At 37.5% G+C, this 14,608-nt stretch overlaps 1 protein-coding gene across 1 annotated transcript in view; it reads right to left on the reverse strand.

Moving 5' to 3' along the window:
- The window catches only part of ASXL2 (ASXL transcriptional regulator 2), a 462,065-nt gene that overhangs the window by 227,590 nt on the left and 219,867 nt on the right, over window positions 1–14,608 (reverse strand). The window contains 1 exon segment of the mRNA XM_053709473.1: window positions 12,973–13,156. Within this exon segment, the coding sequence (XP_053565448.1) occupies window positions 12,973–13,156 (184 nt within the window).

Here is a 14,608-nt window from a genome sequence, read left to right on the forward strand (position 1 = left end):
AAATTTTTACAGTACATGTAATAAGTTAACAGAGCATTGCACCCACTTGCAAATGGATGATTAACCCCTTAATGCAAAAAACAGATAAAAAAAAAAAAAAAACGACATTTTTTTAAACAGACACAACAAAACTGCCACAGCTGAGCTGTGGATTACCTTCCCTATAACTGTTTCTATACAAAATTTAAGCCAGCCATGTGGAAAAATTAGGCCCCAATAAGTTTTATCACCAAACATATGTTAAAAAACGATTAAACATGCCAGCAAACGTTTTAAAACACATTCTTATAAGAGTATGTATGTCTATTAATAAGCCTGATCCAGTCGCTATCACTGCATTTAAGGCTTTACTTACATTACTTCGGTATCAGCAGTATTTTCTTAGTCAATTCCATTCCTTAGAAAAATATATTACTGCACATACCTTAGCATATATCTCTATCAATCAGCCTGGTACCAGTCGCTTTCACTGCATTTAAAGGCTGTACTTACATTACTTCGGTATCAGCAGTATTTTCTTAGTCAATTCCATTCCTTAGAAAAATATTTTACTGCACATACCTTATTTGCAGGAAAACCTGCACGCCATTCCCCCTCTGAAGTACCTTACTCCTCAGAATGTGTGAGAACAGCAACTGGATCTTAGTTACGTCTGCTAAGATCATAGAAAAAACGCAGGCAGATTCTTCTTCCAAATACTGCCTGAGATAAACAGCACACTCCGGTGCCATTTAAAAATAACAAACTTTTGATTGAAGAAATAAACTAAGTATAAAAAACCACAGACTCTCACGACCTCCTATCTATGTTGAGACTTGCAAGAGAATGACTGGTAATGGCAGTTAGGGGAGGAGCTATATAGCAGCTTTGCTGTGGGTGGACTCTTGCAACTTCCTGTTGGGAAGGAGAATATATCCCATAAGTAATGGATGATCCGTGGACTGGATACACTTAACAAGAGAAATACTATTTAAATACCCTAACATAAACCCTACGTCTAAACACCCCTAATCTGCTGCCCCCGACATCGCTGATGCCTGCCTACAGTTATTAAGCCCTAATCTGCCGCTCACGATATTGCTGCTACCTAAATAAAATTATTAACCCCTAATCTGCCACTCCCGATATCGCCGCCACTATACTACATTTATTAACCCCTAAACCGCCAGCCCCCCACATCGCAACAAGCTAAATTAAACTATATTAACCCCTAAACCTAACCCTAACGTAACCCTTAACCTAACCCTAACACCCCCTAACTTTAACATAATAAAAATATAGCTAAATTAAATTTACAATTATTAACTAAATAAACCTATTAACCCCTAAACCGCCAGCCCTCCATATCACAACAAGCTAAATTAAACTATATTAACCCCTAAATCTAACCCTAACACCCCCTAACTTTAACATAATAAAAATATAGCTAAATTAAATTTACAATTATTAACTAAATAAACCTATTAACCCCTAAAACGCCAGCCCCCCCATATCGCAACAAGCTAAATTAAACTATATTACCCCTAAACCTAACCCTAACCCCCCCTAACTTTAACAAAATTAAATTATATCTAAATTAAATTTACAATTATTAACTAAATAATTCCTATTTAAAACTAAACACATACTTACCTGTAAAATAAAACCTAAGCTAGCTACAATATAACTAATAGTTACATTGTATCTATCTTAGGTTTATTTTTATTTCACAGCTAAGTTTGTATTTATTTTAACTAGGTAGATTAGTTAGTAAATAGTTATTACCTATTTACTTACTACCTAGTTAAAATAAATACAAACTTACCTGTGAAATAAAACCTAACCTGCCTTACACTAAAACCTAACATTACAAAAAAAATAAAAAAAACTATAATTACAAAAAAAAAAACGAAATTATCCAAAAAAATAAAGATTAATCCTATTCTAATACCCTTACAAAAAAAAAAAACACCTCAAAATAAAAAACTATAAAATAAACTACCAAGGGCCCTTAAAAGGGCCTTTTGTAGGGCATTGCCCTGAGTTAAACAGCTCTTTTGCTACAAAAAAAGAATACAAACACCCCCTAACACTATACAAACCCCCACCCCCCCACAAACTACCAGGGGCCCTTAAAAGGGCCTTTTGTAGGGCATTGCCCTGAGTTAAACAGCTCTTTTACTACAAAAAAAACACTCCCTAAAAAAATACATTACACAAAATAAACAAATTATCAAAAATAAAAAAAATATTCCTATCCTAATACCCATTAAAAAAACCTAGTCTAGAATAAACTACCAATGGCCCTTAAAAGGGCCTTTTGTAGGGCATTGCCCTAAAGATAACAGCTCTTTTAGTGAAAACAAATTACAAAGACCCACTAACATTACAAACCCCCAACCCACAAAATAAAATAAAAAATATCTAAAAAACCTAAGCTACCCATTGCCCTGAAAAGGGCATTTTTATGGGCATTCCCCTAAAAGGGCATTTAGCTCTTTAACTGCCTAGATCCGAAACTAAAAAAAAAAAAAAACACCCAAAAAAAGCTTAAAAAGACCTAACACTAACCCCCCGACGATCCACTTACAGTTGTTGAAGTCCCACTTGAAGGATCTTCATCCAGCCGGCGAAGTCATCATCCATGCGGCAAGAAGTCTTCATCCAGGCAGCTTCTTCTATCTTCATCCAGCTGGCAAAGTCATCATCCTATTGACTGTTCAAATCAGCCAATAGGATTTAAGCAGCTCTCATTCTATTGGCTAATTTGAATTAGCCAATAGAATGAGAGCTGCTTAAATCCTATTGGCTGATTTGAATAGCCAATAGGATTTTAGCAGCCCTAATTCCTATTGTCTGATTCAAATTTTTCAACCAATAGGAATGCAAGGGACGCCATCTTGAATCGCATCCCTTGCATTGAAGATTCAGTGTACGGCGACGACCGTGTGAAGAGGATGCTCCGTGCCGGATGTCTTCAGGATGGACCTGCTTCTCGACCGGCTGGATAAAAACTTCTTGCCGCCTGGATGAAGATAGAAAAAGCCACCTGGATGAAGACTTCTTGCCGCATGGATGGTGACTTCACCGGCTGGATGAAGATTCTTCAAGTGGGACTTCAACAACTGTAAGTGGATCATCGGGGGTTAGTGTTAGGTCTTTTTAAGGGTTTTTTAGGTGGTGTTTTTTTTAAGTTTAGGGTCTGGGCAGTAAAAGAGCTAAATGCCCTTTTAAGGGCAATGCCTATACAAATGCCCTTTTCAGGGCAATGGGTATCTTAGATTATTTTAGATGGGTTTTTTTTATTTGGGGGGGTTGGTTGGGTGATAGGTTTTACTGTTGGGGGGTGTTTGTATTTTTTTTTTTACAGGTAAAGGAGCTGATATCTTTGGGGCAATGTACCCACAAAAGGCCCTTTTAAGGGCCATTGGTAGTTTATTGTAGGCTAGGATTTTTTTTATTTTGGGGGGCTTTTTTATTTTGATAGGGCTATTAGATTAGGTGTAATTCTTCTTTTTTTTATAATTTGTTATTTTTCGTAATTTATTGCTTGTTTTTTGTAATTTAGTTAGTTTTTATTTTTTGTAATTAGATACTTTTTGTAATTTTGAGTAGTGTTAGGATTTTTTTTTGGTAGTTTAGTTTTATTTAATTGGTAGTTAGTTTAATTTTAGTTTAATAATTATAATAGTTTAATTGTTAGTTTAAAATGATTTTTTTTAATTTGACAGGTAAGTTTTAATTTAATTTAAGCTAGGGAAATTGTAATTTTAATATAAAGTTAGGGGGGTCGTTAGGTTTAGTGGTTACTAGTTTAAATTAGTTTATTTTGTTGTGGGGAGGCTTTCGGTTTAGGGGTTAATAGGTTTATTATAGCGGTGGTGTGGGAGGACGGCAGATTAGGGGATAATAATATTTAAATAGTGTTTGCGATGCGGGAGGGTGGCAGTTTAGGGGTTAATACGTTTATTATAGTGGCAACAATGTCAGGGAGCAGCAGAATAGGGGTTAATAAGTTTTTTTTAGTGGTGGCGATGACGGGAGCGGCAGATTAGGGGTTAATACATTTATTATAGTGTTTGCGATGCGGTAGGGCCTCGGTTTAGAGGCTAATAGGTAGTTTATGGGTGTTAGTGTACTTTGTAACAGTTTAGTTATGAGTTTTATGTTACAGCTTTGTAGCCTAACACTCATAACTACTGACTTTGGATGGGGGTACAGATGTTGTCGTTTTAGGCTGTAACACTCACTTTTTAGCCGTACTGAAAAACTCGTAATACCGGCGCTATGGGAATCCCATGATTTTACATATGCGGGACTGACGTTGCGCTACAGGCTAAAAGGTGTGCGGTACACCTATACCGACAACACTTGTAATAGCTGTGGTGCCATATTTTCAGCATTACAAGCCGCAACACAAAACTTGTAATCTAGGTGAGTGTTCTCTACAGACAATTTCATCAGTCAGGTGGCATTATAAAGTATCAGAGTGGGGGCAGTGTAATACATGCAATATTATAACAATTAAATAGTAAACTATCCAAAGCACAAAACAATTGCATAATTTAACAAACATTATTTCATTATCATTTGTGCAACAAATATTGAAAAAAAAGTTAATATTAGCTCATTTTAGTTTAATTTTGTCTTACATTTTAGCCAAAGTGGTCAATAAATCAACCAGCAGTGTTCCCAATAAATACATCTTAGGGAGAGTACTATAATAATAATAATAATAATAATAATAATAATAATAATAATAATAATAAAATGTATTTAATTAGAGCAGTTTTCTTTCATGAATCAGATTACATATAATACATCATTAAAAAAATCAATTTAAAACATTCTCAATGGCTTGCTGGGATTTAAAGGGACATGAAACCCAAACATTTTCTTTCATGATTAAGATAGAACATACAATTTAAAACAACTTTCTTATTTACTTCTATTATCTAATCTGTTTCATTCTCTTGGTATCATTTGTTGAAGGAGCAGCAATGCCCTAATGGTTTCTAACTGAACACATGGCTAGAACCTAGATTCTCTGTTGGTCCTGAGTTTGTTAGATAAAGCTTTCATCAAAGGATAACAAGAAAAGGAAGCAAATTAAATAAAAGAAGTAAACTGGAAAGTTGTTTAAAATTGTATTCCCTATCTAAATCACGAAAGAAAATTTTTGTGTTTCATGTCCCTTTAAATCATAAAAATCAGTACTTCAGCTGCAACAGAATCTACTCTTCAGTCTGTAACACTCCACTCACTCACTATAGGAAGGACAATTCTATTGGCCTTTTTGCCTTTGAAATGGAACACATTGCAAGCTTTTGAGTTCAGCCGAAAATCTCTGGTGTTAATAAATATTATCAGAATAATTCTTAATGGAGTCTGATATCAGGGTTGAAGGAGATGATGGATTTGATTATTGAATTAAATGAGCTAATATGAACACGTCTACTATAGAAATGACAGCCAGTATCAATAAGTACCTACATAAAACTAGGTATTAATTACACAGAGATCCAGGCTGATCTTCTCACAGTCCTGATGCTTTCATAGGCTGGGAAAGGGTTAAGAAGTCATAACTGACAGTTACTTTAGCCAATCAATAAGAGAAGCATGACACTTGCTGATTTGCTGAATGCAGAGCAATCTCCCCTGCTTTACGTTGCCTGCAGAGTACGATTTAATGTGACCAGGGGAGTAGACAAGCTCCGTGTATATAGAACACTGGTAGATAGGTATCTCTATCTCACTATGTCACCTGCCACATACACTAACCATGTGTAGTATTTTTATACAAAAGGTATGGAGCACGTTAGGGTTTGCCACCTCAGCTATGGTTTCCTGGACACTTATGAGTTACACATGCTGCAGGGTAAGAAGGGAGGAATATAAACAGTGCATATAAATAGTGTTGTCCAGAAACACAATAATAATACATGTTTCTCCCTGCACACCCTGCAGCATGTGTAACTCATAAGTGTCCAGGAAAGCATGGGTGAGGTGGCAGCCTTAGAGCACGTAGACACAAAGCTGGATAGATTGCCTAACCTTTTGTGTAATTGCTAATGTCTCCGGTCTGTGAAGAGTTTCAGGATATTGTATTATAGTCACACATGCAGTTTATGCAAAGCAGAGCAGCTGATGTACTCACCTGAACAACAAGACCCAATCACAAGTCAACTTTATTCCCAACTAAACCCAGGTAGGTGCACTGCCCTTTACCTTAATTATATGAAAACATTTGTATATTTAGTGCTGCTGTAATAATACTCCCAGCATGCACTGGTCTGGAAAGATTCCAATCTGGTCACCTGATAAAATAGCACTAAGCTTTGGGCTGGATTTCAATCCGTTAGAACGAAGATAGAAAAACATAGTATGGCGGCAGCAGCAGTGATTTCTTTTTGCTTTACATACAGTAAAATCTAGTTAATAACACAGTAGAGGAATCGCAGGATTTGTCACCTGGGCGTTTACGCATCATTTTTACAGAAGAAACGCAGAGGAAGCGAAAATACAGCAAGTCAGACTAGTAAATGGTCATACAAGTGTAAAAACTGACCTAATGAGTTAGAACATTACATTACTGCAATACTGCTTGTGTATAACAAAAAGGTTAAACACATAGGTGAAGTCAGCTCTAGAGAAACAATGTGCTACTGGAAGCTAGATGAGTATAGCTGGTGAGCCAATGACAAGAGGCATTTATGTGCAACCACCAATCAGCATCTGGATCCCATCGCTGCTCTGAAGCCTATCTATATGTGCTTTTCATCAAAGGATACCAAAAGGACAAAGCTGAAGGGTTAAATACACAGTTATATGCAAATAGTGCAATACTAAGATGCTCTAACACAGAATTTTCCATGGCAATTTGATGCCTCTTTAAAGGGACAGTCTACACCAGAAATGTTATTGTTTTAAAAGATAGATAATCCCTTTATTACCCATTCCCCAGTTTTGCATAACCAACACAGTTCTATTAATATACTTTTAACCTCTGTGATTATCTTGTATCTAAGCCTCTGCAAACTGCCCCTTTATTTCAGTTCTTTTGACAGACTTACAGTTTAGCCAATCAGTGCCTGCTCCCAGATAGCTTCACGTGCACGAGCACAGTGTTATCTATATGAAATACATGAACTAACACCCTCTAGTGGTGAAAAACTGTTAAAATGCAATCTGAAACAGGTAGGCTTCAAGGTTTAAGAAATTAGCATATGAACCTCCTAGGTTAAGCTTTCAACTAAGAATACCAAGAGAACAAAGCAAAATTGGTGATAAAAGTAAATTGGAAAATTGTTTAAAATTACATGCTCTATCTGAATCGTGAAAGTTTATTTTGGCCTAGACTGTCGCTTTAAGGAAACATGAAACTTTTTTAATTCATGATTCAGGTAGAACTTACATTTTAATTTTACCTCTATTATAAAATGTGCTTCGTTCTCTTGGTATCCTTTGCTGAAGAAGCAGCAATGCACTACTGGGAGCTAGCTAAACATATTGGGTAAGTCAAGGACAAGAGGCATATATGTGCACTCACCAATCAGCAGCTAGCTCTCAGTAGTGCATTGCTGATCCTTACCCTACCTAGATATGCTCTTCAACTAAGGATACCAAAAGAACAAAGCAAATTCGATAACAGAAGTAAATTGGAAAGTTGTTTAAAATCACACGCTCTATCTGAATCATGAAAGTTTAATTTTGACATTACAATCCCTTTAACTCTGGTCCCTAAAGTATACTACACAGTATTTGCCTGATTAGTGCAGGAATGTATTTATATCTGTTCCTAATTAGCCATAACAAAGGAGATAAGATGAACACACTCTAGTCTAGAGACTTTTCAAAGGGTTTTGCCCCTAGACTGCAAAACAATGCAAAAAGAGAATTAAAACATGCATATAGATTACAGTCTTTGCTTGATAACTATATAATGTTTATATATAAGCTCCTTCCGGGTGATCCATTAGTGATTGCTTTGTAAGGTTTCAGAACCTTTCTTGTCTGACTTGTAAGGCTTTGATCTAAGTCAAGTGGTGACCACTCCAAATCCTTTCTCTGAGGGTAGGAGCCTCTCAGGGTGTTTGGCTTAAACACAGGCTACTCTAAGGCGCTGACGGAGGATAAGAAAAGAAAGATATTTGCCTTTTGTATAGCAGGTGATGGTAATAAAAAGATAACCAAGCACCCCCCGCTTGCAGTTCCACTGGGCAAAATTTCATTAAAGGGACATTGGACACAAGATTTTTCTTTGCTAAATGTTTTGTAGATGACCCATTTATACAGCCCATCTGGGAGTGTTTTTGTAACAATGTATTTTGCTTATTTTTTTAAGAACATTCTGCTGGTTTTCAGATGTCTAACCAAGCCTCACAGTCCCAGATTTATACGTGCGTTTACAAAGTCCTGCTGGCTCCTGTTTGTGTAATCTGTCTTTTCATATGCAGGGAAGGGGGGACAGGAGAGTGTCTGCTGTTCTTGTTTCACAGCCCCTTTCAGTGGGTGTCCCAACCTAACCTTTTCAACAGTGCTAAACTGGGAACTTCTAAGTACTTTTTAAAAGGTTTTATACTGGATCAGTATCTGTGCAAATTGTTCTTAATACATGCAGTTATATGAAAGTTGGTGTATACAGTCCCTTTAAGAAATGGAAGATAAGAGAAACTGCGTGTGATGTGGTGATACAAAAGGACCTCACGAAGGTTTGGCGGCGCTGGTGTAGCGGTGCATTGGACCACAGTGCAGAGAAACTTGTACAAACACAATGTGCACGGAAGCGTCTGCAGAACAAACCTGCAATCTCATCACAAAACTCAACACAACACACATAAACCAGGGACATTCTGTAACCTCTTATTATGCTCATGGGTGTACAACTGTAGGCCTTCTGAAGTGGTAAAGTGCATGCCTAAAGAAAACCGCTGTCTGGAAACCACTATAGTATTTTATTATTAACCAAGGGATCACTGCAACTATGTGTTTAACTCTCACAAAAAAGGTTAAACATAATTTAAGTTCTTATCAAGAGATGCTCTGGCAATCCGGGGTGAGACAATCAGGAGTGGCATACACAAGTAGTTGCCAACTATTAGTCTTGTCCAGTGCTCCCCCTGGTACCTAAGAATAATCATTTTTTAACTCTATTTAACTATTGTCCTTTAATTGGATACAACATGGAGTATGAATTAAGCAGAACTAGTAAATAAGTGCAAACCTAAAGAAAACTCTCCTGTCTTTTGTTGTCAGAGTCGTTTCTCTCTGCAGTGTGACAAATCCTTGTCACCCTGAGCCAGTTAAATGGATGTGACCTGTATTTAGCTAGGCCTCTGTATATGGCACAAGAGCTGTGTAATCTATGTATAAGATACACACTACATGGGTACAGCCAGGCTCTCCCGCCCAGTTCCTCTTACCTCTGGTTTGCTCCTCATCACCGTGAGGCTCGCCGTGCATTATACAGCCCCATAGGTCCTTGCAGGTTAATAAATGCAGCCCTCTACTCTAGATCACATATCACTCTCGTTCATTTCAGGAAGTTTGGTGATCTTGTTGTACCTATATTTGATTTGGTTCTTCTCTGGATTTTCTTTAAAATATACGTTAAATCTTAGCTGCTGCCTTAAACCCCTTGTTTTGTTTTTGATCACATAAGGAAGTGGTGTCTTAACTGTGCTTCCTGTCCCATACATGTATATGAAAATGTGATGTCACTGGCTGTCTAACTGCTAATATATAGCTGCTTCTTTCTGTGCTTTTAAAAGCATATATGAGTGTCAACATTTCCAGGAAGCATTACGGATATTGGTGACAAAAAGCAGTGACAACAGTGACATGACAAGCAAGACACAGACAAAAGCCATCAGCTCAGAACCTAGAGAAAACATAAAAACCTAAATGCTTTATTTTAACGGTACAGTAAATTCATAATTAGACATTCATGATTTAGACAGAGCATACAATTTTAAACAACTTTCCAATTTACTTCTATTATCTAATTTGCTTACTTGTTATCCTTTGCTGAAAGGTTTATCCAGGTAAGCTCAGGAGCAGTAAAGAACCTAGGTTCTAGCTGCTGATTGGTGGCAGCGTATATATATATATATATATATATATATATATATATATATATTATACCTAAATCATGAAAGAAATAAGTTTTGGGTTTCATGTCGCTTTAACCACCAAACTCCCCCATTTCAACCAGGCCCATATGATTATGTACATAGACATACAAGCACATTTACTGTATTTATGGATTAAAATGACAAGCACGTATAACTGTGACTTATAGGATAACATCAAAGAGAAGTTTGCCCCAGAATACAGTTTTAATACAGTAATTGCTAGATCAGTACAGCTCATCAATATTCATAATTAGCCACAGAACAGGCTTTTCAAGGGTAACGTCCATGCTTTGAGACCGCAAAACAATGCACATTTTGCTACCAAAATTATGGTTTAAAAAGGAAATAAAACATATAGGCCTAGATTACAAGTGAAGCTTCAGAATGCTATTGCTTTGGTGCGATTATATCGCTAGAGCACAATTTATAGCGATCCTATTTTCACTTCCTTATTACAAGTTGAAAGTAAAATGTTAGTGCTCGAGTGAAAGTCAAGAGGGCGCAAAGATCTGGAGGTTGGATAGCCGACTGCGTTAAGTCCCTCAGCTAATAAACTTCTATGGGGCACGCTACAAAACTCAGGTCCTGGCTTTCGCTTGAGGTGTGTGTATACACACACACACACTTATACAAAGACTAATTATCATTAAATTAATTTTTTTAAATATTTTTTAATTACAAGTTCACCTTTTTTTTTTTTTTTTTTTTTACACATGTACGGCGCTTATCCAAAAGCCTAAACAGCTGCTGATTGGTGTGTATGCACTTGTTTACCTGTCTATCAGTTCCTATGCACTGCTCTCAGATGGACACTGGTCTTGTTAAAAGGGCACGAATCTGCCAGTAAAAGACAGCATGTCATTCACTACAGCGAACACATTACATGCTCACCATTCTAACATTTATGTCTCTTTATACATCATCAGATTAATGTGTTTAATCTAAATGTGCAGCTCTTTATATTCAAAACTCTTTTTTTTAACTTGACCGTTTTTTTTGGGGGGGGGTTTCAGTAGATTTATAAATATGTTTTGCATCAAAAATCTTTTTTCTGGGGGAACCACAAGTTCCAGCAGAATACACTTCGCAATAATGAAGTTGGAGTAGAAAATAATATTAAATGTTTAGGCTTTGCCTATCACTGGTTTGTACATGTTTGTCTCGCTCGGGCGCACAGTGCGTGGGGCTGGTCGCTAAAACTTTTTAACTGAATAACCCATCTTATTACAAGACAACAAATTAATCCCAAATGCATGTTTACAGCAAGACTTTTCTACCAATAATACAAAATTAAAATGATCAGTACCGTTTTATAAAGCAAATTTTATTAACATATTTATAGTTTTTTTTTTTTTATTTTGTGTTATGTTTAATTTTACATACTTAAAGGAACATTATGTACCCTCAAAATGATTTTTTCATGATTTAGATAGATAAAACAATTTTAAACAACATTACAATATACTTCTAGTAAATTTGCTTTTTTATTTTGGTATCCTTTATTGAAAATCATACCTAGGTATTCTCAGAAGCTGGAAGCTAGCTGCTGATTGGTGGCTGAACATATATGCCTCTTGTCATTAGCTTACAGTAACAGATGAGTTCAGCTAGCTCCCAGTAGTGCATTGCTGCTCCTTTACTAAAGGATACTAACAGAATGAAGCAAAATTAATAATAGAGGTACATCGGAAAGTTGTTTAAAAATCTATGCTAGATAGAAATATGTATTCAAAGCAAATATGTGCTTGATAATAATATGCAGATTTAAAAAAAATGTATATTAGTTGTTCAAAAACTGAAACAATAAGCATTAAGTGATCACTATATTATCATTTATTTCTATCTATTGACAAGGGTTTGTGATAAGAAATAAAAACATAACAGACTAAACAAAGCTAGTACAGGACCCTGCTATGAAGAGCTTACAACCTACAGGTTGAGGGTGCAGAGACATAAGGTTTGGGGTAGCTTGTCACATGGATTGTAGTTTCAGCAGTGAGTCAAGGCAGTTCAATTATTATTTTGGTTCCAATGAAAAGCAGAGGACAGACGGTAAGCCTCTCTGAATAGGTGGTATTCAAATAGCGTTGGAGACCATCTGATGGAGCGGGGTGAGAGTTCCAGAGGTAAGGAATCAGTAAGTAATAATTTTGTAGTACGTAGCAGGGTCAGCTAAACACACTAACCTTAGATACATTTATTTGAAACTGAAATGAGTATCAGATCATTTCAGTGTATATTAGAAGCATTTTTGTTATAATTTAATTGTTTTAGCATTTACTGCACACATGGCCTGTGGAGGTAACGCACTCTTTTTAGCAAACTGGTAGTGCAAGCACACAGTAAGGGCGGAAACAGTGAAGCTATGAGCAAAACAGATTTTCCTAGAAGCATTTTTGATATTCAAGAATACGGCAACACTGGTTCTAATCAAAACTAAAAGGCACTTATGCGCTCTCTAATTTGGCTATAATGTCCCTTTAAGTGTGTAATATGCCCTACTTCCTCTCTATGAGAGTTGGTGGACAACGCTAAATAATGTACTCTGTATTGTTTTCAACTATGCTAAGTTAAACATTGTTATGTGGGGTTCATTTAAAATCTGAGGTCCCTTTAAGTTCACAATAATGTATAATGACTTTAGCAAAACAAGCTCTGACTTTCCACAGTTTTAACAAAAAAAAAATACAGATCCTGAACTGCATTCCTACACAAAATATTGCATACAGGACTGCTACTTTAGTAGATATTGGTTACCTTTATGCAAAGTGCTTCACCTATTAGTATTCTCATATGAAAACCTATCCCTAAGTATACTAGGTCTGTGCAGACGTCTGCTGGAGCAATTCACGAGCGTTACCTTTTCTTTTCCAGCGGCTCCTCCCCTGGTCTTTGCCGGAGTCTCCACTGCTGCTGCAGGTACTGGTGTCGCTGCTACTGCTGCGGCTACAGCTGCTGTGATCGGATGTTTGGGAATCAGACTGAGTTTCGTTGCTGTCTTCAGAGCAGTCAGACAGATCTTTCATCCCATCCCCAACATCCTTCTGCAAAGAAAAAAGGTGTATCCAGTGAGCTGCACAATAGGGAAACTATTCTCCCCGAAATTGAATGCTACTAAATGACAGAGGGCTAGATTTACAAGTTCAGTTGCCAATTTTATTTGGGGGTAGTTAAAAACATAAATTATGCTTACCTGATAATTTCATTTCCATCAAGGGGAGGAGAGTCCGCGGCTTCATTCATTACTGTTGGGAACTAAGAACCTGGCCACGAGGAAAGAGGCAAAGACACCCCAGCCAAAGGCTTAAATACCTCCCCCACTCCCCTCATCCACCAGTCATTCTGCAGAGGGAACAAGGAAACAGTAGGAGAAATATCAGGGTATAAATGGTGCCAGAAGATAAATGAAATTAAGGTCCGACCACCGGAGATACGGTCGGGAGCCGTGGACTCTCCTCCCCTCGATGGAAATAAAATTATCAGTTAAGCATAATTTATGTTTTCCATCTAAAGGGGAGGAGAGTCCACAGCTTCATCCATTACTGTTGGGAACATATACCCAAGCTCTAGAGGACACTGAATGAAACCTGGAGGGAAAAGGCGAACCCTAATCTGTGGGCACCACAGCCTGTAAAACCTCTCAGAAAAACCGCTTCCGCAGAAGCAAAAACGTCAAATTTGTAAAACTTTTTAAAAGTGAGCAAGGAGGACCAGGTAGCCACCTTACAAATTTGCTCCATAGAGGCCTCATTCTTGAAGGTCCAAGAAGAAGCCACATCTCTAGTTGAATGAGCCGTAATCCTCTGAGGAGGCTTATGTCCCGCTGACTCATAGGCCAAGCGAATCAAACTCCTCAAGCAAAAGGACAAAGAAGTAGAAGAGGCTCTCTGCCCCTTGCACTTCCCAGAATACACCACAAAAAGAGATGTAGACTGCCTGAAATCCTTTTGTAGCCTGAAGATAGAACTTCAGGGCCTGAACCACATCCAGATTATGAAGTAACCTCTCCTTAGAAGAAGAAGGGTTAGAACACAAAGAGGGAACCACTATCTCCTGATTGATGTTAGACACCACCTTGGGGAGAAACCCCAAACCAGTGCGAAGCACAGCCTTGTCCGCATGAAAAACCAGATAAAGAGGCTCACATTGCAAGGCAGCCAGTTCAGATACTCTGCGTGCCGATGCAATGGCCAACAGGAAGAGAACCTTCCAGGACAGAATCTTAATGTCAATGGAATGCATAGGCTCAAACGGAACCCTCTGCAAAACCTTAAGGACCAAGTTTAAGCTCCATGGTGGAGCAGACTGTCTAAAGAAATGCCTGATTCTAGACAGAGCCTGAACGAAGGATTAGATGTCAGGGAGCTCAGTGAGTCTCCTATGCAACAAGACTGACAATGCCGAAATCTGTCCCTTTAAGGAACTAGCGGCAAGACCCTTCTCCAAACCGTCTTGGAGAAAGGATAGAATCCTGGATACCTTCATCTTATGACAAG

Source organism: Bombina bombina, chromosome 4 (genome assembly GCF_027579735.1).
Source record: "Bombina bombina isolate aBomBom1 chromosome 4, aBomBom1.pri, whole genome shotgun sequence".
Classification (NCBI taxonomy): Eukaryota; Metazoa; Chordata; class Amphibia; order Anura; family Bombinatoridae; genus Bombina; species Bombina bombina.